The sequence below is a fragment of the Vanellus vanellus genome (assembly GCF_965231255.1).
Source record: "Vanellus vanellus genome assembly, chromosome: 5".
Classification (NCBI taxonomy): Eukaryota; Metazoa; Chordata; class Aves; order Charadriiformes; family Charadriidae; genus Vanellus; species Vanellus vanellus.
The window spans coordinates 48,341,489-48,367,588 of record NC_138910.1 but is presented as its reverse complement, the minus strand read 5'-3'; the positions used below and the strand labels follow the sequence as shown (position 1 = coordinate 48,367,588).

At 37.5% G+C, this 26,100-nt stretch overlaps 1 protein-coding gene across 1 annotated transcript in view; it reads right to left on the bottom strand.

Moving 5' to 3' along the window:
* TPR (translocated promoter region, nuclear basket protein) overlaps positions 1-26,100 on the bottom strand; it is a gene marked incomplete at its 5' end in the record, with an annotated part of 45,921 nt that overhangs the window by 17,125 nt on the left and 2,696 nt on the right. Inside the window, 31 exons of the mRNA XM_082483833.1 lie at positions 3,976-4,181; positions 4,846-5,044; positions 5,451-5,597; positions 5,968-6,178; positions 6,545-6,675; positions 6,940-7,071; positions 7,782-7,919; positions 8,307-8,454; positions 8,911-9,095; positions 9,193-9,396; positions 10,301-10,417; positions 11,128-11,280; positions 12,249-12,415; positions 12,905-13,073; positions 13,243-13,383; positions 14,130-14,264; positions 14,704-14,866; positions 15,170-15,318; positions 15,400-15,539; positions 15,944-16,107; positions 16,980-17,206; positions 17,744-17,851; positions 18,293-18,490; positions 19,292-19,383; positions 20,359-20,499; positions 21,017-21,104; positions 22,571-22,651; positions 22,772-22,864; positions 23,521-23,685; positions 24,354-24,457; positions 24,823-24,919. Coding sequence (XP_082339959.1) covers positions 3,976-4,181; positions 4,846-5,044; positions 5,451-5,597; positions 5,968-6,178; positions 6,545-6,675; positions 6,940-7,071; positions 7,782-7,919; positions 8,307-8,454; positions 8,911-9,095; positions 9,193-9,396; positions 10,301-10,417; positions 11,128-11,280; positions 12,249-12,415; positions 12,905-13,073; positions 13,243-13,383; positions 14,130-14,264; positions 14,704-14,866; positions 15,170-15,318; positions 15,400-15,539; positions 15,944-16,107; positions 16,980-17,206; positions 17,744-17,851; positions 18,293-18,490; positions 19,292-19,383; positions 20,359-20,499; positions 21,017-21,104; positions 22,571-22,651; positions 22,772-22,864; positions 23,521-23,685; positions 24,354-24,457; positions 24,823-24,919 — 4,593 coding nt within the window. The remainder of the gene's footprint in view (positions 1-3,975; positions 4,182-4,845; positions 5,045-5,450; positions 5,598-5,967; positions 6,179-6,544; positions 6,676-6,939; positions 7,072-7,781; positions 7,920-8,306; positions 8,455-8,910; positions 9,096-9,192; positions 9,397-10,300; positions 10,418-11,127; positions 11,281-12,248; positions 12,416-12,904; positions 13,074-13,242; positions 13,384-14,129; positions 14,265-14,703; positions 14,867-15,169; positions 15,319-15,399; positions 15,540-15,943; positions 16,108-16,979; positions 17,207-17,743; positions 17,852-18,292; positions 18,491-19,291; positions 19,384-20,358; positions 20,500-21,016; positions 21,105-22,570; positions 22,652-22,771; positions 22,865-23,520; positions 23,686-24,353; positions 24,458-24,822; positions 24,920-26,100) is intronic.

Genomic DNA, 26,100 nt, shown 5'->3' with positions numbered 1-26,100 from the left:
CAGGATATGGTTGGAGTTCTGGGCTGCGAGTGCACATTGCTGGGTCATATTGAGCTTCTCTTTAACCAACACCCCCAAGTCCTTCTCCTCTGGGCTGCTCTCAAATCCATTCTCTGCCTGGCCTGTATTTGTGCTTCAGATTGTCCCAACCCACGTGCAGGACCTTGCACTTGGCCTTGTTGAAATGCATGAGGTTCGCACAGTCCTACCTCTCAAGCCTGTCCACATCCCTTGATGGCATTGCTTCCCTCCAGCGTTTTGACTGCACCACACAGCTTACTGTCACCAGCAAACTTGCTGAGGGTGCACTCAATCCCACTTGTCCATGTTGCCAACAAAGATGTTAAACAGCACTGGTCCCAGTACTGACCCCTGAGGAATGCCACTCATCATTGGTCTCCACTCCAACACCGAACTGTTGACCTCAACTCTTTGAGTGCAACCATCCAGCTAATTCCTTATCCACCGAGTAATCCATCCATCAAATCCATGTCTCTCCAATTCAGAAACAAGGATTTCATGTGAGACAGTGTCAAACACTTTGCACACGTTCAGGTAGGCAATGTCAGTTGCTCTTCCCTTATCCACCAATGTCATAATCCTATTGTAGAAAGCCACCAAATTTGTCAGGCACAATTTGCCCTTAGTGAAGCCATGCTGGCTGTCACCGATCACTTCCTTATTTTCCATGTCTTAGCAGAGTTTCCAGGAGAATCTGCTCTGTGATCTTGCCAGGCACAGAGGTGAGACTGACTGGCCTGTAGTTCCTCCGGTCTTCCTTTTATTCCTTTTTAAAAAACTGGGGCTGTTTGCCCTTTCCCACTCAGCAGGAACTTCACTGGACTGCCATGACTTCTCAAACATAGATGGATAGTGGCACGGCAACTTCATCCATAAATTCTCTCAGGATCCACAGATGTTACCTCTTCAGGTCCTATGGATTTGTACACCTTCAGGCTCCTGAAATGGTCTTGAACCTGGTCCTCTCCTACAGCGGGTGGTTCCTCATGCTCCCAGACCCTGCCTTTGCCTTCTGTGACTTGAGCAGTGTGACTAGAGCCCTTGCCAGTGAAGACCAAGGCAAAAAAGTCACTGAGTACCTCAGCCTTGTCCACATCCTGGGTGACCAAGTCTCCTATTTCCTTCCAGAGAGGGCCCACATTTTCCCTAGTCTTCCTTTTATCACTCACATACCTATAGAAGCTTTTCTTGACATCCCTGGCCAGATTTAATTCTACTTGGTCTTTAGCTTTCCTAACCTGATCCCTGGCTGCTCAGACAATTTTTCTGTATTCCTCCCAAGATACCTGTCCTTGCTTCCACCCTCTGTAGGCTTCCTGTTTGAGTTTGTCCAGGAGCTCCTTGTTCATCCATGCAGGCCTCCTAGCATTTTTGGCCAACTTCATCTTTGTTGGGATGCATCGATCCTGAGCTTGGAGGAGGTGATCCTTGAATATTAACCAGCTTTCTTGGGCCCCTCTTCCCTCTAGGGCTTTGTAACCTGGTACTCTGCCAAGCAGATCCCTGAAGAGACCAAAGTCTGCTCTCCTGAAGTCCAGGGTAGAGAGCTTACTGTGTGTCCTCCTTGCTGCCCTGAGGATCTTGAATTCCATCATTTCATGGTCACCACAGCCAGGGCTGCCCTTGAGCCTCATATTCCCCACCAGCTCCTCCTTGTTGGTGAGAAGAAGGTCCAGCATGACACCTCTTCTCATTGGCTCCTCTATCAGTTAGAGATGGAAGTTTTAATCAACGCATTCCAGGAACCTCCTGGATGACTTGCTGTGTTGTCCCTCCAACAGATATCAGGGTAGTTGAAGTCCCCCATGAGGACCAGGACTTGCGAATGTGAAACTGCTCCTATCTGTCTCTCCCACTCAGTCTTCCTGGTTGGATGGCCTGTAGCAGACCCTCACTGTAACATCACCTGCCCCTGCCCTCCCTTTAATCCTGACCCATAAGCTCTTGGTCAGGTCATACACCCCCAGGCAGAGCTCCAGGCACTCCAGCTGGTCATTGACATAGAGGGCAACACCCCCTCCTCGCCTCCCCTGCCTGTCCTTCCTATGAGCCCGTATCCTTCTATTACAACACCCCAATCATAGAAACCATACCACCATACCTCCGTGATGCCAAAAAGATCATAGCCCGGCAGGCACGCATGTCTCTTAACTCCTCCTGTTTATTCCCCATGCTATGTGTGTTTGCGTAGAGACATTTAAGTTAGGCCCCCAAGGAAGATGACTTACTGGCTGGAGTGGCTGGAATTCCTTTGTGCACTCCATGTGCTCTCATGCTGACTTGTGATCCTTCTCTCCAGGCTCTGGGCATCTGTTGCTGGCATTGGCATCAAACTCGTAGGAGTGGCATGGTTTGAGGTTCCCCTTCCCTAGCAACTTTAGTTTAAAGCCCTCTTCACAAGCTTGGCAAGCCTATGACCAAAAGATGCTCTTCCCCTTCTCTGACAGATGGACCCCATTGGCCCCCAGTAGACCTGGTTTCTCAGAATGAGTCCCATGGTCTAAGTAGCCAAACCCCTGGCTGTGGCACCAGTCCTGTAACCATTTGCCAACTCAACAGATTCGAGCGGCCCTTTCAAACTCCCTCCCTTTGACTGGGAGGTTTGATGACAGAACTACCTGCATTCCAGAGTCCTTTACCACTGCTCCAAGGGCTCTATAATCTTTCTTGATACTCCTCAGACTGCCCCTGGCTGTATCACTGGTACCCATGTGAATCAACAGCAGTGGACAATAGTCAGTGTACTAGGCTTGTAGTACTGTACACAGCTTGGTAGTCTCTCAGAGACATCCCTGATACGAGCCCCCGGTAAGCAGCACACCCCTCTAGAGAGTGCATCAGGTTGGCAAATGGGTGTTTCCATACCTTTCAGAAGAGAGTTGCTTACTACCTGTCGCTTTCTCTTAATTGGACTGGTTGCTATATGGAGAGCAGATTGGGCTGCCTTACTCAGCTCCAGCATCCTCTCCTGATGTTACTGGTCCTTCCTCATCAGTCTGCAGAGCAGCGAAGTGGTTCTGCGAGGGCACCTCACGCTTCAGGGGAAGTCTCTTCCCCATGATGGTCCTTGCCATTGCAAGCTTCTTTTCTTCTGCATTACTGGCCACCCTCCCTTCTGTGTGTGCCAGTGGGAGAGTTTTTGGTCATTTGGCTGTGGGTCCATTGCACATTGCACTTGGAACCAGCTATCTAACACCTTCTCAGTCTCCACATTGCTACTCAGCCTCTTCACTGCCTCCTGCAGCTCAGCCACCTGGCTGCAGGAGGTTCACCACCTGGGCAAGCAAGTTTGCTGCCTATCCTTGCCCCACAAGAAAGGCTGAGGCACTTCCTGCAGACTGAGGTCTGCACTGCAGCCTCTCCCTTCAGCAGCTCCACCTGGGTGGAGGCATTGGCCACTGCTGGGGTAGATGGTGCAGAACTCCCAGCCAGAGGTGCAGCCTTTGCCCTCCAACAAGTGCCCTCCATTCTACCTTGAGGGTCAGGTAGGATGAGTACCCTTGACTTCTGCAGATGGTTACAGAATGATGCCTGGTTGCTGGATTACGTGTCCTTCAAGTCTCACACTCGGCCAGTGGAATGCCCCTCCTTTGAAGAGGCACCCTTCCTGCATGCCCTGCCATGCAAACTGACACGCTGCACCCTGGCTGACGCACCATGCTCTGTTCGCCCGCTCTGTTCGCAGCGCTCAGTTTGTTGGGCTCATAGGGTTTTTTTAATTTTTTTTTTTTTAAAGTGTAGGAATCCTATGACAAGAACTTCCACCTGCTATTTAGGATGTTTAGAAAAAACATCTTCACATAAAGTAGTCCCAAGTATTAACTACTACTGTATACACAAACCCAAACCAAGTTGGACAATGGTGCTCATACTGACAGCTGTTGTTCCTGTTCAGTCATGAGACATGCAAGCTATTTGTTTCCTCTCTCACAGCTAGCGAAAAGGATTTTGTACCTTATTTGTAGACTCTGGTGGCTCGTCTCGCTGTTCATGGTGTCGCTCTTGCTGCTCTCTAAGCTCTCTTTCCAGACGGCATATTCGACCTTCATACTGTGATTTCAGTGCACTCATCCGCACCTCCAATTCAGTCTTCTGCTCTTCTAATGAATTGCTCTTTTGCTTCCACTCTTCATTTTCTTTTGTTAGCTGTTCTTTTGTACCTAATTGAACAGGAAAGAATCCAGTCTTACCACTGTAAAGCTGCGTACTAAGTTTGCATGCTGAATGCTTGTCTGTCTTTATAGGTCACTGAAGTATTTTGAAAACTTAAAAATGTTGAGCTATTGATAGAGCTCTTAGAGGTAATTCTCACTTTCACAGGCCATTTTTCCAATTAAAAATATCTAATAAGTATTTATAAATAAAAATTTAAATTAGAAAGTAATCACAAAAGAACAGGATGTTTTCAGCAAGCTCTCCATTTCTCTCACCACCACCATTCCTCTCAACATCAACTAAAAGCAGAGGAAGCAATACATTTTGCACCTGTACACTTAGGGGAGGGAAGAAGGGGAGAATTACCCGAGTTGTTAGTAAAGTCAGTCTGCTCTAATCAACAAAAGGATCACCTTAGTTGGCTAAACCTAAGCAAAACTTCCCCACCCTCCACGTACAGCTAGTTATATACTCTTATCATCTTCTGAAAGACTACAATTTAAGTTTTAGAACAATTCCTGTAACGTCTAATCCAGAAAAAAACTTTTAAGTAAAATAAGAAGTAGGCCGTATTTTCCCAAGTATCCTATCTACATGCTTTTCCATAGGAATAATCAAAAACCCAAACAGAAGACGACACCTTAAGGACAGAAAAAAATATTACAATACCAGCTAATTGTGCAATTTTCTGCTTGGCTGCAAGCAAGGTCTTCCTAGTTTTCTCTTCTTTCTCAGTGATCTGTTGCCTGAGCTGTTCTTCCTGTGTAGTCTTCTCCTGCAGATCTTGATGCAAACGAGTAAGCTCCGATTGTAGCTGTGTTATCTGCTCCTGAAGATTTCTAACTTCAGTTTCCTTTTCTGCTACAGTCTAGAGGGAGAGAGAGATTGCAGCTACTGGCCATGACCAGCTACTGTGGCAAATATATAGTCTTAACAAATTCCAAGGACCTAGTATTAGCTGGCCACTGTATTAAGGTTAAAAAGCTTCTAATCAACAACAGAGGAATTCAGTCCTCTCTAAATGCAATAGTTGAGAGAACAGCATTCTCTTTCCCACTTTGTTATTCCAACAGTGTGAGACACACTAGACACTGGGTTTAAACCAGGTTTAAGTTCCCTCTTTCCCAATGAGGTAAAGACACAAATAGGTCACTTCACATATTTCTGTGCATATGTGCACACATGCACACACAAACACACCCTCACAATCTTCATAGTTATGTATTTCAGATTGTACTACAGTAGAGTACTCTGAAATAGATCGCTGTTCTTACCTTTTGTAAGCTTTCAACCTGAGTCTCCAAAGTCTTTGTCTTCACTTCAGCTTGACTGAGGGTGTCTTTCAGCTCTTGAACTTCCTGGACAGAAACCTGTTCTTCTTGTTGTTCTACTAAAGACTGAGTTGATGCTTCAGCAACCATCTGAAATACGTCAAGGGACATCAGGCTAAAGGGTACTATCTGATTAGTATGTCACTGCTTTCACAAGTTGCTTCTGTGTGCAAACTAATCTTTTAAAAAGTTCTGGGCAAAACCCAGGAATTCTAATGAACTCTGAAGTTCTGTTAAGAATGGTGCAAAGTATTAAGTGATATGCAGCTCATGTTTTGTGGCAGTTTGAGCTAATGGCAGAATAAATAATGTAATTTTCTGCTTTTCTCTTCACACGGAAGTATTCACACAGTATTATATCAAGGGAACGTGAAAATCACTAGTTAGGTTGTACATGACTCTAGATGAAAACAAACTTTTTTACAGAATTTCTTTGCAAACAAAGAAAAAGCGTATCTACCTTATCATGCTGTGCTTTCAGCTCCTCATATTGAGTCTTGTACCTGCGCCCAATTTTCTTGACCTGTGTGATAGTTTTCACTTTTTCTTGTATGTCAGCCACTTTAGCATCTAGTTCTTTCTGCAAATTATCCTTTTCCGTTCTTATTTTAGTTACTTCATCCTTCAGGCTCTGAACAAGATTCTGGCTTGTAGTCAAGGATGCATTAGTTCTAAATAACAAGAGATTGGAGGAAGATGCAAATGAGATGTTTGAAATAATTAATAAATTTCAAAGTTGCTCATTTATGTAATATCACAAGCATTATCTGTCGTGAATTATGTTTTCTAGGATTTTGCAATACAAATGGGCATTTGTAGAATACAAATTATTCTACAATACATTAAATTAGGGTCAGCTAAAAGACCACTTGCAAAACAATTCTCACTTCCTCTTACCTGTGTATTATCAAGCTACAGCAGGAATACCAAAGGTTTCATAGTTACATGGAGACAGTTAAGAAATTACATTTCCAGATGCAGCTTTATTTAAATATTTTGCTTTGCACAACATTTTTACTAATTGACTTATACCACACCTGGCTATTTCTGCTTTAAGCCTGCCCGTTTCTTCACTCATTTGTTGTATACGCTTGGTGTTTGCCTCCTTCTCTGAAAGCAGCTTCCGATACTCTTCGAGGTCAGTGTCCTTTTGTTGACTCAATAAATGCTGAAAGGTTGAGAAAATAGTTTACATTTTTCTAAGATGATTATACAGTTATATCCAGAAAATCTCTTTGAATTGGAGCTACTGCTTTTGCATTTTGAATTGGAATGCCTATGAATTAGAATTGCCTATTTTGAAGCTGCATAAACAATGCTTTGTAATTCAAATACATTTCTTAGTTTGTTGTTGTTTTTAAGAACAGTTAGAACTTTTTTTTAGTTCTCCCCAGCCCCTAAAACATCTTCTTTGAAAACATGCATTCCCAACCTGAGTCCGGGCTTTCCAGCGTTTAACATCTTCCTCCAACAGCTTTTTCTCTGCTTGCAACATTCCACTTTTCTCACTCAGTTCAGCATTAGACTCCTGTAGAGGCAAAATGTCTGCCTCAAGCTTGCGTACCTGAAAAAACACAACTGGGGATTAAACTCTCTGGATCTTATGAGACTGAAGGAAGTGGAATATGTTAGGCCTTGAACAATGATGGTATGAGAGACAGAGAGAGCAAAACAAACACCCTTGAGCAGTCTTGATATAGCTTCTTTGCCAACTCTCTGCCTTCCAGTGGCCAGCTGGGGGCATGGAGAGGGACAAGGAGCAAGACCAGGATATGATCCTACAGAGAGAAAAAAAAAAAATACAGGCACGACTTCACAAGCTTAGATTCTCACTCTTTGTACTTTGGTACAGAAAACAGATTATTAATTACATGGTAGAAGCCAAGCAACACTGCACTGGATTCCATTAAAATAACCGGCATGTAGAAATGTAATGAGGCATGTATCTCCCTCTCAAAGTCTTATTAAAGCTGTGATCTGCTTTATACGTATTCCTCTGCCATTTTTCACTTATCTGCTGATAGTATCTTTGTTACTGGATAAATGCCGATTTTTAGTTTCATTTAAGTGAAACTGAACTTTAAACTTTCCAATGTTCTAGGTGGACCAATGTCTTCTAAAATTCTAAGTGGAAAGTTTCCTCAGTTGTGTATGATGTAAAGGAATAATCACCATCTAAATCATGTATATATTGCAATTAGCAGTGGTATATCCAGACACACTAACTCATCAGCTTGAATATCTAAAAAAATTTATATGAACCTCAGTACTAACCTTTGCTTGAATTTGTTGTAGCTCTTGTTCTAGCCTCTCCTTCTCTTCTCTTAGCATCTTGTTGGTTTCTATCAGTACATTCATGGTTTCAGTTTTTTTCATTAATTCTTCATGCTGTGCAATGGTTTTTGCTGTTACCTTTTGAAAAGATTTAACTCAGTCATTTGTTTTGCTTGTACACGCATATACACTTGGATCTGGCGTAACACCATCTTGGAAAGCTATCGTGGCATTCATTATCTCACATGTACATCCAAAACAAGTAAATATACTTAAGAACTGGGAGATGGGGAAAAGAATTGAGAGAAGAAGTTAGTTTTCTTTTCCCTATTTATGTGATTCTGGAATTGCCACACCGCTCAACAGGACTCAGAACAAAATCCTCCATTTGGCTATAGAGCAACCTCAGTTTAAAAGCTCCCGATTCTTCCAAAACTTCATTTTTGGGCACAGGCAGCAAAGACCAAGAATCAAAACCAGCCCTCTCTGCTTATTGAAATCATAAGCAATAATATAGAGCCATACCTGCACCTTCTCTCTCTCAGCATTGAGACTGTCCTGCAGTTCCTGGAGTTCCCTTTCCAGGTGCTCCACTCTCTGACGGTAACGCAAGCTCTCCACCTGGGCCACCTCAAATCTAGTTTCTGCAATCTCCTTTTCTCGACGTATAAATCTGCAATAAGAAAATGAACAACACCATGTCAATGAAAATGCAAGAGAAAGCATTTTAAGTTAGAGCATATTATATATATATCTGAAGGCCTACTGAGCACAGAAATAGGTTCAAGAAAGATCAAAAAGAAAATCCTACACAAAAATCCTTGAAAATCTACATAAACCCCCTAAACCACAATGAGAAAAAAATCCCCTCTATGAAACTTTCTTGCCAATCATATTTGCTAAAATCTGATTTAGCTTCCTTTCATAATCGTCTGACAGTTTTTCCTAGGAGTAGAAAGAAATGTCCTCTTAGTTACTAATGTAGAACAACCACCTCCTATCTAGCAAAAAAGCACTTAAAACACTGAAATTTTATGTATTATCCTTCAAATAAAAAGTAACACAGAACTATTTAATTTGGCCACTGAATTTATAATCACTGAGGGAAAGAGCCCAGGGCTAAATTTACCTAAGAATTTCTAAGATTTGTTCCTGGGATTTGCCTTCCTCATTGAGAGAAACATTCACTGCAGTTGGCATGGCTTCTTTCATAGAGGTCACCATCTTATCACTCAGACTTTCCAGCTGTTCATGTAATAATCGATTTTGTTTTTCCAAGTCTTCACAGCGGGATGCAAGTTTTGAAGCTTCATCCTACAAAAAAAATTGTTCAATGACTGAGTTCTGTGAAGGCTGGTAACTGAAAAAGACCACTGAAACAACAACAACAAAAAATAAAAATCAATCATACCTTGATCATTCTCTCTCTCTCTTCCCAGGAGGCTTTGCACTCTAACAATTCGGATTCAGCTTTCTGAGCAGCTTCCTCTAGCTGCTGCCTTACCGCTGTGTTCTTGGCAACTTGTTCTTTAATAGCCTGTAGTGCTTCAACATCAGCAGCATGGAGCATTAATTCCCTTTCATACTTATTTTGAGCTTCTGAAGCCATCTTTGCCTGCAGAAAAAAATACATTCTATTACCTTTAATGTTATATGTTTGACGTGTACAAAGAGCTTCTCAAGTTCTAGACAAAATCAGTGACCACTAATCAAAAAGAAAACCACTAGCCAAAACCTTTGCGATTCTCAAATACAAAATAGAAATGGATAAGCTTAGAATGATTCCCTTAAAGAAATTACTATTTTCAAGAAAAATTAGAATTTGAAATAACTGTCTTTGAGTGGCTAGAAGGACACACTCTCTGTAGTTACTCTACAATCAGATCTCTTGCTGTAGATTCTACACGGATATGAGGCAGGTATTACTCTAAGAAGATCCACTAGCTACTTCTACATGTGATTGAGCAAAGACATTTACTGCATGAAGTTGAAAAGCTAAGGACAGACTATAGTCATAGTATTAGCTGGAAAAAAAAAAAAAAAAAGGAAATGCTTATCTATTAAATTTTGGGTTGGATTAAACTACAGCCAAATTTTTTTCTACATGCTTTACACCAACCAATTTTGCTGGAATTCTCACCTGCAGAAAAGTAGATTCTCTTTAAAAAACAGCTGGTAACAAGACAATCATATCAGGTGCTGCTAAATATCACACAGCCCCAATTTTAAAAGATGACAATTATGTTTCAGGTTAGAAAGATATTTTCCCCATTGTCTTGTTGAGCGAGTTCAGTTTTCTTTTTTGCTCCCCACTCAGGACAATGAGGTAGCAATTCATAAAAACACTTAATTACGTTCCCCAATCATTTTTTTACATAATGAAACAGACCCTAGAAACAGTAATCCATTGCTTCTCTTGCCTCCACAAGTCTCTGATTAGCAGAGACTAAAACTAACAATTAAAAACTAAAATTAAGTTTACTACCTCTGGCTAAAATAGACAAACACTATAACCATACTTGTTCCTGGCAATCACGTCTTGCTTGTTGTTCATTATTTAGAGCTGTGCTGGCTCTCTGAAGAGCTTCCTGAACTTCTGATTGCACGGTTGACAGACTCTTCTTTAGTTCCGATAGCTGTAGTGTTGGGGTAGGGGGATGGGACAACGATAACAAAAAAACAAAACCAAGACTAAGAGGCAAAGTAGTTTACAGAGTATTGAACACAGCAAGGCTTTGAATGTAGACAGCTGCAAATAATGTAGAACCAAAGGGCGAATTATTTGTTTGTTAATACTAATTTTAATCTAAAAAGAAATACTTTCAAGATCTTGACTAATATACAGACTTGACTTAATATACAGAGCTCTTTCCTGGTAAAAACATATTACTGTTCTTTCAGTCAGTCCTGCAGTAATTCTAGTTGCAGTCATCTTGTTTGTTTCAACCCCAATAAGAGCCCAAATATAAACCAGACAAATAAGGGCACAGACCACTCTGGTTTTAAAATATATGCAATGCTACAAATTTGGTTTGGCTCATGTTCCAAAAAAGGTTTTCTGAAACTTTTCTCAAAGGCTTTTACTCATGTTTGTCTGCAAACAGTGCTCAAAGTTCATGAAGATACGGCTTTAAACACACAATCACCCTAACAAAGTGATAAGGTTAATGCAATACTCGTGTCTGGAAACCTCTCAAATATAGTTAGCCTTTCATACATCCTGAAAGATTTTGATTTGGACACTACTATACTGTGAAAACAAACTGAAGTTTAGGGAATTATGTAAAAGCACATTCTTGTGGACTCTCTACAAGGGAGTTTAAGTGAAGGGGCTTTCAGTGCATACCTGCTGTTCCATGTTCTCCACAGCTTTACGCTTCTCCTCTTGCAGTTCTTGCTTTTCTTTCTCTGACTCCATCAGCTTCTTTTCCAGCTGTGCTTGATATTCTGAAGACTCCTTCAGACGAGCTTCAACTGTTGCACGAACTTCCTCTGTTACCTTCATTAAAATCCATCATAAGAGATCTATTTTTTTTCCATTTAAATATGGTATTCTGATGTGAAAGCAGCATTTTATTAACATTTTAAAGCCAGAATAGGTATTCTCAGCATCTCATTTAGAACAATACTGAAAACGTTGAAAATTACAAATAGCATTGAAAATATTTTTTTCTTTTTTTTCCATTTAAAGCTGCAATACCTCATGAAGTACATCTAAGAGAAATTTTAGGCAACTGCACTCAAGTGTGTAGTAGGCAGCATATCTTTTTATTACACGCTAGTCTGCAATATTGTTAAAGGATATCAAGCCACAACAAAGTTTTTACAGTAACGGAACACCGGCAGGCAGAGAATCTGGACACCAAACAGCACCCCATCATCTACTGGACGCTGTAACTTCAGTAGAAAATGAGAATTCTGTTTTGATATGCTGCACAGCTTGAAAAAACAGGAATCATTCTCTATTAACATGGAGTATGTTAATAGAAAATGTCATACTCCCAGTATGACACACTGGGAGGTTGTTCTTAAGCTTTTCCCATGAATATCACATAAAGAGTGTTCTTTTGCAGCACTGAAGATCTTACTGATACAGAAGGTGTGAATTTTTTTTTTTTGATTGAGAGCTAATTAATATTTTTAACCATTGATCACAGGGTTAAAAGAGTTTTTAAAAAGTCAATTCCTATCTTTCAAAGGAAGACATTGGCAGAGTACAGCTTTGAGTCAAATTTACATTTCAACATTTTAAAAATATGCTGCAAAAAGGTTTAGTATTTCCATGATTAAAAGTGTTTTTAATAAAATTGCCTAATTACATTATATTCTAATGCCTTCTAACATACCTTTATTTTTTTTATAATTCCTCCCATATTCCTACAGATTACAGTACAAAAAAAAAAAAAAAACAAACCATCTTTCATTTTGTTTCTGTTTTTGCTCTAATAAACAATGGTAACTACTTACTTGTTTTTCCTTATTAAGGGATTCCTCTAGACTAAGAACCATGGCCCTGTATTGTTCCACATTACTAGAACTAGTCTTGAGTCTTTCTCTCAGGTCATTAACTTGTTCATCAGCTTGCCTTAATCGACTTACAAGATCATCCACATCTTCATTTGTACTAGGCTGACCTAGAGTATTAAAACACATTCATTAACCCATGATGTTTAATTCAATTTTTTAAATCACTGTTCTGTTGAAAGACTGAAGTCTTTTTAGCATAATAATGTGGAAAAACCAATCACCCTCAGAAAGCTTCCCTAAATAAAATTGTCAGTCCCAACCAATGGTGTCTTGCAATAAACGTTGATTCAGACAAAAAAAAAATTGGCTATTTAAAAATAAGCAACCTAAAAGACTTACGTTCTTTCAAATAAAAATAAAAGGGATCCTTTAATAAGTTTGTCTTTGTTTTTCCTTTTGGCAAAGACTGCTTGGACATTAATTTTACTTTAAGAAATCGTCCTGGTTATCGTTTGTTTGAATATGTGATTGTAATAATGAAGAGGCTTGTTATTTAGTGTACTGTCCTCCTAACTCTAAATTATCATGAATTATGAATTTTACCATTCTTCAGACAGTAACTTTTAACATAAATTTGATGTAGAAAAATATCTTACCTTTCCCTGGAGCCCTCTGTGATGACTGAGATGCTAGCTGAGCCTCTGTATTGTTAAGCTGCTGTTTCAACATCGCAGCTTCTTTCTGGGCATTCTTTAAAAGTTCCTTTGTGTTAATGTGACGGTTTGTCTCAGTCTCAAGTTGCCTCTTAAGATCCAGGATATGAACCTGAACAGACAAGGTTCTTAAACTTGCAATTATTCACAAATGGCACAAAGACCAAATACATTCATAAGTTTCACATCTAAAAAATCACGCACTGCAAGCTGGCAGAAGCCACGCAACTGTGGTTTTATTTTCACTAAAACAAGTTTAGCATATTTATAATTATACTTACCTCTTGATTTTTGGTAAGGGAATGTCTTTGTTCCACCTCACTTTCTAGTTTCTTCTTCAGCTGAGATATCTCTCGCTCAAGCTTTTCTATCTGATTATTGAGTCTTTGTTTTGTTTCTGTCTCAGACCTCTCCAGTATTCCCTGATAAAAGAGCATAATGCACTAAGCTTACAATACGCTTTTTTCTGAATTACAGCAGCACTTTGCACAAAGTTGTCACAACAGTCCTCCCATCCACAAAATAATTACTGCAGGGAACAAGCAGTAACAGAAAATTAAGAAGAGTAGCACTTACAATGTATAACTTAGTTTTGAATTATTTTTTTTTTAATATTGATACAATAAGTATTATTAGGGGAAAATTTATTATTTATGCAGTCTAAATCCAGGGATTAAAAAAACCCAAAAGATCTACTACAGAAATAGAATTCAGTCACATGACAAAATGTGCAAACTTAAATATTTATACTGTAAGAGTTAATATACCTTAGAATAGAAGATATAGAAGTAAATATACCTTAAAAGAATAGGAAAATAAACTACCAAGGCAAGCGCTAGTAAATTTTGCTATCATAAAAATTAACACACAGGGTTTTTTTCCCTTTCACTTTGTTTCACGTATTTCGTTTCCATTTTATTGTGAAAACCCTCCTCAAAATTCTCGGGACTTTGCCCAGGTAAATAATAGACTATACTAATTCAGGACAGGAATAACAGACTTGGTTAAACAAGTCACTGAAGTATTTTATGTTCAGTGTCAATTTGTAACAGGAAAAAAAATCCACTTTAAGACCCATCAAAATCAACTTACACAGTCATGGGAGTGGGTGTTTATTGAAAATTCTGAAAGACAGACCAGACTTAGACATAAGAATAATGCCACCTACCTGAATAGTTCGCAAATTAGTAAGCAGCAAATTCTGTCCTCTTTGTTCAACTAGTAAAGACTCACGTTGCTGAGTCAAACGCACATCTGACATCTTCAAGATATCTTTCTCTTTTTTTAAGTTTTCTGCTCTCACCTTTAAGACAGCAAATAATAAAAAGAACTTTGTTATCAATCCCAAATTTGTCAATTAATTTTAATTTGGGCAGTAATATTTTTATGATCGGCTAATATTGTTTTTTAAAAAAAGCTTTGAAGACTACAGATTGTAAATTAAAATTCATGCAAATTAAACCAAGAACAGTAAGAACACAACTGTGACTAATCATATTTTTTTTTCTTTGTAAATTGAAACACTTTCAGAATGGCGTTCCATCTTCACTCAGTACTGGCAATATTTTGTGGAATGTTACAAGTGTACACGTCAAATATACACGCATACAAGCTTTTACGAATTTAATACCTGATCCACTCAAAAAGCCTGTGACAAGTTCTTACAGTTTTCCAGAGAATCATAAGAAAAACTCTTGTGCTAACTTGGAATATCTAGAAGTATAACACACTGTATTACTAACCTCTGCCACTGCCAGTTTTTCATTAGCTCCCCTGAGGTCTTGAGTCATAGTGTTAATTATCTGCTCTTGCTTCTGAGTTGTTGCTGTGAGTTTCTGGGTTCTTTCATGCAGAGATGTTATTTCTCGACGATAGCCTTCAACATTATCCTGCAGCATTTCATAACTTCACATGGAACAAAAAAGTAAAGTATATATTTGCCACATTAAATTGTTCAATTGCAAGATGTATATGTACACAGATATATGTTTCATGTTCTTGTGCGCAAATTTTCATATATGTGGCTCTCTCAACTAGAGGGTATATTCTTGATCCCACCTTCCCTATTTCCTTTGTGTTCTTTAACAGAATAGACAATATTAATGTTTAACTGGCAAATCTTCCTGAGCAAACGGTATCATGCAGTCAACATGATTTTATTGACAGAGAACACATACATAAGGCAATGAAATTAAATAGCTGATTTACCGTTTGGAGGCAAACTCCAGCTGTGTGGATATCTTTGCATTTTGTGACCTCAAGTCTGTGACCTGCTCCTGAAGCTTTTCATTTTGTTCATTCAGCAACTTGTCATTCTCTGCCTTTTCTTTCTTGTAGTTCTCAAAAACTTCCTGCAACTACATCAAAGAACAAATGTTAAAAGGGCTTACAAAAGTAAAATGAAATAGTGTTTCTACAGCATTTATTGAAAAGTATACCTGCTTCAGCGCAGCCTTAGCCTCCACGGTCTCCACTGACTCAGTCATTGACACTGGAGCAGGAGTTGACATGGCTTGAGGTAAACTTGGGCGCTTTGGAGTAGATGTAAGAGAAATCTCCTCTGGTAATATACCTGAAGCTAAAAGAATATAAAGGGGATTTTTAAAGGCAACAAGCGAATGAACGCTTGCCAAAGCAGAAGATCATATAACCACACTGAAATACTGCTAAAAGAACAATACTATATTGCTAGGGAAGTCTTGGGCACTCCTGAGGAAGTGAATGATTATCTATTGATACCTAAATATGCTACTAGAACACATGTAGTCACTGCTACACAACAGTCATTATGCAGCAAGTTACTACACTGTAAAAGTAGCATCACGTGTCTAAATCCAAATTCGTGGGTTTTCCAGTGAGTAAAGGTGAAAGTTGACTACGAGATTAACAGAAGTTACTAATATCATTACAGCACCATTACTGAAAGCTTATAACAAATGACAGTTTTCATTTTTTTCAATGGCACAGAAATGTGAAGCTTACCTTGCAAAGGAATGATAGCTCCTGTGGTCTGTGCTAACAATATGCGGAACATATCACGCTGACGAACTATAGACTCAACAAGCTGCAACTGATGATGACGCGATTCACGCAGTTTTTCTAGCTCATTGAGAGCTTCCTCAAGCTGACTCTGAAGCTCAGAAATTCTGAAACCAACAAGTGTTTTTCAGTAACATACACAGCGAGGCACACCATGATGACACAACCTTTACATTTTGTCACAAGTCTTGGTGTGCATTTATTGCACCTTTGGAAGTTAAGCACCACTGAGGCTTTTGAGCAAACTTATAGGAAAATTGGTCTTTGGGCTTGCCACTGTAGATGACAAAGAAAGTAGGCCTCTTCCATGAAAATCAGAACAGAGGTAATTCTATTCATGTGAATGACTTCAAACAAGAGTCAATAGCATGAACAGAGAATCAAGCTAAGAACTTTTAATACAGAATTACATTTTCTGTCGGCTTCACAGCTAGTGAATTAGATATGCAAATATTCAATTTTTTGTTCCGCTAACAGGAATGAAAACTTAATCTTTATTTTTCAAAAAAACAGCTCTGTTGTGTGAAATCACATTCACTAAAAGACAGACAATTATTTTTACTCAATGTCACAAGTTTGAAAGATTTTCACAGACATGTATTCTGACTACAAAAGGCTAGCATTCCAGTGTGTACTCTCATACCTCTGTGTGCCTCTGGATTGAGAAAGTTTGTTTAGGAAGAATTTTTGGAAGATATTATTTACATCAGCTGAATAAAAAATGATGAAAAGGAATTACAAGATATATAGCTATACAGCCGTTTCAATCTAAAAACTGAAGGCAATGTTCCTTAATAACAATTTGCCTTTATGAATTACATAGCTGCTCATGAGCATATGTAAAATTACATATACATATGTACATTTACATATAAATATGCACACAATTACCAACAATCAGAAGCAAAAAAAATGAAGAGTGAATAAATCCCTGTTACTACTTAGTATAAACAGTTTGCTAGAAGGAACAGATAATTACTTAGATGATGTTGTTTCTTGCTCCTCTTTTTCTCTAGCCTCTCCCAGCTCCCGGAGAGCCACCAAGAGACGCTGATTCTGCTGCTGAAGTTCTTCAATGTTTCTGTAAGAGACTAGATGTTGAGATATCACTTCAGAAGAGCTACTGATGTCAGCAGAGCTCACTTCTTCATCACGAATCACATGATTGCCTCTAGCTTCTTCAAGTTCCATTAAAAGCACACGAATCTGAAAGAGAAATTTCTAGTGTAAGGCTTGCAAACAGATTCAAAAGTTCACTCTGAAAAACAATATATTAGAAATAAACTACTTGGAAATTAAGTAAAATTTTTCCTACAACATACAAACTATTACAATCAAAAAATCATTGTAAGATAATTACTTTATAGAAAAAACAGTTTGACAAAAGGAAGCCAGACAAAAATCAGATAGATACTCTGTGCTCACTTCTGCAAAGAGATCATAGGACATTCCAATCAAACAAATACAGAATTTACATATATATGAGTTTTCCATGTTAGATGTTTAATATTATCCTGAAGCGCATCACTCCTATCCAGCTAGACTTACTCTAATTTTGTAAGCAGAAATGTAAATTTCACGTTGTCCTGTGGAGAAGCTTTTAACATCACTAAGGCTCTTATGACAACCAAAATCTACATGACTGTGTCTGAACACAGCTTTCAAGTAAACTTCAGAAATACAGCACCATATTAATAAATAAATTGCAAACAGCACATTTAACCATAACGACATTTGTTCTACCTGCTGTGAAAGGTCTTTTACTTGTATTTCCAGTCTCTGATTTTCTCTTTCAAGAAGAGATGCATGTTTATTGGCTTTATCAGCATCCTCCTGCAATCGTTGGATTTCCTGCAAGCATACAAACATTAAGAAACACATAGCAAATAAACTCAGACACATTTCTTTCCAGACAGACAATATAATTTAGAGAGACATGCCTTGTGAATTAAACTGTGTTTACTTCTTTCAAGTTACAATACAAAGGTTAAACTCCACATATTTAGGAATCAAAACCCACACTCTTTCATGCTTTCTTAGTGTATGTATTAAAATTAATGGCAAGTGGGCACTGATGTCCAATTTTTATTAAGAACTCTGAAAAGCGTTGTTTCTGTAAAATACTGCGCACAGTCCAATAAATCACAAGCTAGAAAGTACAACAGATATTTTCCCACAATAAAAGTTGACTAAAAGATCCATTTTATACATTTAGTAACAGTCATTAGGATTAAGGAATTAAAAATTCTTTTTTTTCCCCGTAATTTTACATGCTCTTTTACTTATACCGACCTTCATAGCTTGTTCAAGCTTTGCAGACAGACTAGCAACAGCTTTCTGGGAACGCTCAAATTCTTCACGCTGACGCTTTAAGATTGGTGCTTTGGCTTCTACTTCCTGCACTATTTCATCCAAGTATTTATTGATTCTCTTATTCTCCAGCTTTTCCAAAAGCAATTGATCCTGAGTTTCTACATATGCATTGTACAGCTGTAAGAAAAGGTTTGGGTTTGGTTTGGTTGGTTGGTTGTTTTTTTTTTTAATATGTCTGTCCAGATGCATCAAAGAACCACTGGTAATTCATACCTTAAGGTGGTATGATTTTATACAACTATAAACTAATTAATTCAGAAAAATGTGGTTTACAATGGCAAAGCAGTTGTTTTTATTAATTTAAAAATGGCAAACTTTTATAGTGCCACTGTATTCAAGAATTTTATGTAAAATGGACAAACTGCAAGCAAGTTTAAGACAACAGAAATATAAAACTAGTATTGCAAAAGAAAGCAGCAAGCATGGAAGAAAGTAATTTAATGGGTGCACAGAAAGCCCAAATGTGAAAATTATAATTGCATAAATAGAAGTGTAAAAATATCCGAGATGTATGACCTATCATTATGTTAATTTTTTCTGCAAGTATAAGACAAATGTGCAGCGGTACAGATAAAAAAAATTATGTAAATAAGCAAATAAAAAAGCTCAGCTCCTGCCAAAAATGCATACAGAAAACGAGTTTATGTGCACAAAAAACCAACCAAACATATTTCAGAAAAAGAACCAAAAGACCCTACAAATGTTTTCATCTACTAAAAAAACCTTTAAGGTATGTTGAAGAAAAACCAATAACTTCACTAGTAAAGTCTGTCTCAAATGCAGGAAAAGATTTCATTGACTTCAGCCAGGCATTACATCAAGTCAAAAACAGTGAATGAAGTCTGCACCCTTGTATTATTAACGTATTTCTGTTGGCATTTCAAAAGCATTGAAATTGAAGAGTTTCTTCTCACTTACCTCAGTTAATTTCATTCCAGGCTTGACTACTTTAGCTACTGCTGCAGCAGTGGGAGACATAGCTGCTAGTTCCTCCTCAGACAATATGGCTCCTGAAGACACAATCCCACCAATTACCATTAAAAAGCTGCAATAATTCCCATCATAAATATTCTTCATTAATATAAAGAATGTCTTCACATACCCTTGTGCTTTATAACTACTGTATTTTAAACTACTGTTTTAAGTCTTTAAAGTTAGTGGTTTAAGAGTTTTCTGTAATCTATATTTATACATATACGCATGCAGTGACTGGTATTATATACAATATTCCATGTCATACATTATAAAGGTCTCAGACTAGTTTAATTTGAAACGCTGAAAAGCTTTTGCTATTAGACTCTTAAAATTTAGATAATTTCTGAACGTAAGTAATTGAAACAGCAGATTTCTTAGTAAAGAGCTGGAGGTTTACAGTGGCAAAACACTTGTTTACTTTCATTAAATTAGCATAGGGAGATAGCAAATATACTTCACGTCTCTCTGTTACTTCCTGATATACTCTTTCCCTTAGAAAATACCTATATATAGCAAATAGACTCTCCTTCTGAACAAAAAAAATGACAGAACTAAACCAGTAAATATTGAGAAGGATTTAATGTTAAACAGAAATTAAGGACAGAGATTTGCTTACCATTTTTTTTTTTTCTTAAGAGGAAAATAAGAATAGTTTCTCAACCCTACTCCCCTCTCCAGAAATGCACTAAAAGCATGATGATTCAGCCTTAAGGAAATGTTTCTCCTCTCTTTCTTTGAAAATGTAAGTCAGATTAACAAAAAAACTTCAAAAACATTTTGATACAAATGCATTTCCTGGTGGGGGAAAAAATATACTTCATATATACATATATATATAAAGCATATCTTCATATATTTATATGAAAATGCTTCTAAAACTCATGGTTAGAAATGACCAAAGATAAATGCAGTTACTTCCTATAGAAATTCAGCATAGTATTTTCATGAAAGGCTACTTATGATAGAAAGCCTGAGGCTTTATGTATTTTAGTTCCCAATGTTACTTCTACCTTTACGCTTTGTAGCAGACAGTAAATCATTAGCATTCTCCAGCTCCTTTTCCAGTTTATTGATCTTCTCCCTCAGTTCTTTTTCCATTACAGCTTTTGACTCTTCCACCTCAGCCAAATGCTCCTGCGTTGCTTTATTAGCTAAAATTAAATGAGACAACCAGTTTTTTTTTTGTTGTGGTTTTATTTTTTTCTTTTAAAAATACTAAAATTTACATATGTACCTTAAATTTTACTTTATGTGATCTGCAGAAGCTCATGCTGATAAGAAAACTCAGTAGCATGACAGAAGCATGAACTGCTACCTATCACCTTTGCTTAGAAAAGGACTGAAATATGAACTGTGCTCTCATCGGTGAAAAGGAATCCAAAACGAGAAACTAAAATGAAGACATATCTTGCAAAATTAGACCTTATCAAAATCCAAAGTAAAATTCCAGGTATATTTGAAGATAGTTCTCCCATGCATACACTCTCCCAAGTAAATTCAACTAGTCATGTAAAATTTTTGTTACAAAGTGACTGATGTTTCCACCATCCCAAAAGCCTAATGAAGATCCTTTCATAAATGCTCAGTACCTATTTTTCAGTGTATCAAGATAGTTACAAAGGAGTATAACTGTTCTTTTCCATTTGACATTTCTCACTCACAGCTTACCTTCACCCGCCTCCTTCAGGAGCTTGTGCAGCTCTTCTACTGCTCCTGTCAGTTCATTGCTCTTTGCCTCTGAGTCATCAGCAGCACTCTAAATAAAAGCATTTTATATAACCTTTTATTATATAGTAATAGCAACTATATTTTTATAAGAAATTTAACAAAAATCATAAACATGCAGTTTTTGAATAAAATGCTAAAAGATACACCTAAACTGGACAATTCTCTTTCCGCTTGGATTAAGTCTCACTTTGATGTCAACTGCCCATCTGAGAGTAAGAAGTGTCAGATGCTGATTTGATAATCCAAATAAAATGTATGCCCTTTAGATGCTTTATAGCTGTTGCTGGCTTTGTTCCTTCTATTCACTGAAGAAAATTTCGAGAAATTTTGAACACTAAATTTTAATAATTCTAAAAAACGTGGTATTATTAGGGAATGTTATATAAACAGTTTATGTTTCTTTGCTTCCAGGTAGAGATCTCACAAGTGCAAGACTGTACAGTACATCAGCAATTCTGCAAGGCAATTAGAGATAACCGAAATAAAGTTGATTCAATTTTCGCTAATCAGTGATGTTTCAAAACAAGCTCCCATGGGAGGGCACTCAATCTTGATGCTTTTAGTATTGAGTCAGACAAATATGTCAGCAGTTACAAGTACATAGCGAATCCTACGTTACGAAGACGACAAAACATTGAGCCCCTTCAAACCAATGATTCTATAATAAAAGCATGAATGAATAGGAGTAAAAAAAAAACCACAAAACAAAACCAAATTAAAAAGTAAATGCATTATGCTGCTGAAAAGTTAGCTATTGTCTTGCTGTTCAATGAAGGGACATCAGTTTACATCTAATCAGACAAAATATTAATGTAGAACTCAAGCATTCTACCCCACTTAATTCTATGTGGGTTTTCATGCAAGAAAACTCAGGAAACAGAACTCATTAACCTGTGAATCTAATATACGTAAACTAAAGACTAATCAGTTGTCCTCTTTAGCTGACTTTGTCTCAGTCAATACGCTACAGGGTATTTTTCACTCTTTGAGCTGAAAAAACAAACAACAGTACTTGTTTAGATGGTGGTATTTGACACAATAGATGACATTTAGCCGTGTCTTAAGCAGATCACTAACACTTGCAGTTATTTGAAATGAACTTCTACGAACCAAGCATAGAAAAAATCTCCTGTGCAGTCGCCATTTTACATATGAACACTTACCTCCCAATACAATGTCGTAAGACATAACCACATTCATACAGTATGAAGCCTCAAAATAGTAAGCATAAAATTACTATTTTAATCCCCGTTTTGCTTAATCTACAAAATGATCCAAGCAACATAAGATTTCAAATGCTGCCTAAGATAACAGCAAAGAATATGTTTTGAATGTTTCATAATGTTTTGCAATGGAAGTTAGTCTTTCCCACATTGCATACTTTGTGGAGAAAAACAACCCAAAACCAAAACACCTGGCCTGCATTAAATTTAAGGCTAAGATTGAACCCCAAGGAATACTGATAAATGCCTTTGACAGAATCAATAAACTCACCTTATACAAGTTGGATAATTTTATGTGGGCATTCAGTTCATTGTGGAATCTTTCCTCCATACTAGCTTGCTGTTCTTTTGCCTAGTAAATTAAAGAAGAGACAGCGTGGGGGAACGTTCCACAATTTCTATTTCATACATTTTGGTTTTTAACAGTAATGCAGCTGTAATGCTGTTACACATATACTTCAAGTTGTCTTACCTCCTTCAGTTTATTCAAAAGATCTTCGACATGCTTCTGAAGATTTTCATTTGACTGTTTTAAGCTGTTTACCTGTTCCTCCATTCTGGAAACCTGTTCAAAGAATAAATGAGAACACCATGTATAAATTGGTCTTTCAAAGAGCAAAAATGGTTACATTTTCTATCAGTCTTTACTCGCATGCATTCAGCTACATGAAAAAGCAAGTCCCCAGATTACTCTAATTATGTATAACCAAATAAACTCACAAGTCTTGGTTCTGCCATGTGCCGCAGAAAACGTGACCAATTGTCACAGCTAAAGAAACTGCTCAGGTAGCCAAACAGAAACTCACTGAAGCTAAGTGTTTTCAAAATACTGCCACTGATTCTGCCATGTATTTTGCTACAGGAAAACAAAAATATCATCACCCCGCTCCACAAACAATGTGGAGAAGGATCTGCCTGTTGCCCTTATTAAGAATTCTATTCCCATGAATTTTAATACCATTATACACTTCTGTTATCAGCAACTCCAAAATTTCTACCTTATAGTTAAAATCTTTGACTTTTTTGTTTTAGATAACAGTAACTATACATATTCCTTAAAAATCACAAGCTAAAAAAGAACACCTCCTTATTGATTGCAAAACCTACTTTTTTAAAATTTTTAACTGCATTGGAGTAATAAAGTACTTGACTTTGTTTAATACAGTTAATCAAGAGGTATAATTTATAAGCAATGGCAAAAGCACTCAGTAATTACACTACCTCCTCCTTCTTGTTCTCCAGATTACACTTAAGTTCCAAGATTTCATTGCCTTTCTCCCTTGCAGTATGTAGAAGTTCATCCGTTTTGGCTTTCAGCTCAGTGTTCAGCCACGTGTTTTGATTCTGTAATAGTTCTTTTTCTTGCTCCAACCTTTTCTCACGGTACTAAAAAGAAAATTGCGTAGTGAAATTGTACTTGTTCCACAGAAAATAAGGCAGCTAATCAAAGTACTATGATCAGAGTAAAAGTAACACAAATGTACCATAATTTGGTAAATAGCACCAAATGACAGGCAGTGTGTCTTATTACATTGGCAATACTAACTTACTGTCTCAAACTACAAAGAACTTCTTGAAACTTGAATTAATTTCCTCAAAGTTTATGTTAGTTGGGAACATTAACTAGATTAATATCTAGTTAAAAGAAATAAATTGAAGCACTTTTCCCTCTTCTCCTTTCCTCCTCTCTCTCAGTTCTTTATGGAGTTTCTTCCCAGAGAAATTGTGCAGGTTCACAAATAATTATTTTTCTCTTTTCTACCTGACTTCATGGATCTGGAGTCCTTCTCCCTACTGGGTAGAAGCAGCCACAGTTGCCATCAATGAAGCTTCAACATGCTTGCCCAACTTGATGCCCCCTTGCCTTCTAAAAGTGTATGTCTCACTTCAAGTCACAGCCACCAATTTTATAACATAATTTGTTATAAGTAACAGGAGTACACTTGACCTACTTTCAAAGTAAAAAATGACAAAATGATGATCACATGACACGTAAACAACTGCTCATTTGAACATTAACATATACTATACTATGCACATAAAATACTACTCACCTTTATGGAAACATCTGATGTTTGAAGTTCATCCAACTTTAACTGAAGTTTCACCTTTTCTGTGTTTGCTTCTGTAAGCTTTTCATTTAAGCGTTTAACATCCTCTGGAGGAGGGAAACCAGTCTTTAAAAAAGCTAATTGTAGAACTGTCAATTTTAATTACTCAGCTTAACTAAATTGCAAAGAATGAGAACAGACAAGATATAAAGTATGTAATTGTATATTGTGCAATAAGATATTGTATAATGTATGATTTTGTATCTACAAAACCAAGCATCGAACTGCTGTGTTTTTCTGCAATTAGCATGTTCCTGCCTTGTTTCCTCTTCTCTAAATACTGTTTCCTGCTAATCCATTTTTCAGTGCTGCCTATACAAACTGGATACTCTACACCAGTTCAATTATTCAAGCATGTCCTTTACTTAGCAAAATCATGTGAAGTATTTTGTTAATACGTTCTTGGCTATACCGTTTAAATGTTCAACTTCCTGAGATCGCCTTTCACTTGTTCGAACCAAATCTCTCTTTTCAGCTTCCAGTTCTTCTTTTTCTCTACATAAATGGCTCTGAAAAAGAAATGCAAAAGAGCAATAAAAAAGTGTGATCAGCTTTCTATAACAGTTTATAGTCACTATTTACACTTACAATCACAGAGAAGCATGCTAAACAACAATAAGTTACCCCAGCCAACTATAGTGACTGAAAACTGGGATAAGAGGCTTTTATAGAGGCTGTATCAGTCTAAATTACATAGTATGAAAGCATGGCTGCTTCCTAGTTTTCTGTCATGTTAGGATATATAATTCAAACAAATGCAGATTAAAGTACCTCTTTTTTCTAATGCCTAATAGCCAACACATTTCAGTTAATGTTTTTTTCCCCTCATAGATGACTCTGATACTAACATCTAGCTGGCCCTTTGTGCCAAAACACGTAAGGCCACTATCATACAAGATTAGACTGCAAAGATGAGAGAATTATCACACAGATTTCAAGACTGTCATACTGAATAGGTAGTTTTCATGCCTTTGCTTTTCAGCTGGCATAGAGAGGTCCAGAGTGCCCAGAGACTCACTCTGGTTCTAGTTGTATTTGAATGAAGATCAGAGTGAAAATCATTGAACTTAGAGGCAATGAAACAAACTAAAGGCCTAACAGAAATCCAAAACAAAGAACAAGATCTGTTCAAAAATGCATTTATTTTAAATATTCTTTGGAAGACAGCTTTGATAGTTAAGACTTCATTGAAACAGTGTTATTTGGTTAAATAAAACATATAACAGGGTAACCAAAGAATGAACACATACAAAAAATCAAAATCAAATAAAAGTCAACAGTCTTGCATTATTTATAGGCTACAGTGCTACCTCTGTCTTCTAAGATGTCAATACAAACCACTTCAGTTAGGCCCAGGTAAGCCCCTCTGGGAAAACTATCAGATCAATCTTCTCATTGTGGATAAAACCATCTAATAATAATGTTTTGGTCTCCTGCTCCAAAATTAGTGTTCTACTGGACCAGTCAGCCTAAGTGACTCATCCTGCAACCCCATGACTTTCGAGCATAATGCAAGGAAAACTGTGCCAGAGTACAGTAAAGGATGGGGGAAGAATAGAATTCCTCTTTACACCTTTATTCAATTTTTGAGGTTCGGCTTAAGTCACTTCAGAATAGGTTTCAGCTAGAATGAAACAATCTAGCCAAACAAAATAAAAGCATCTGCTCTGACATATGTTCAACTGTAATT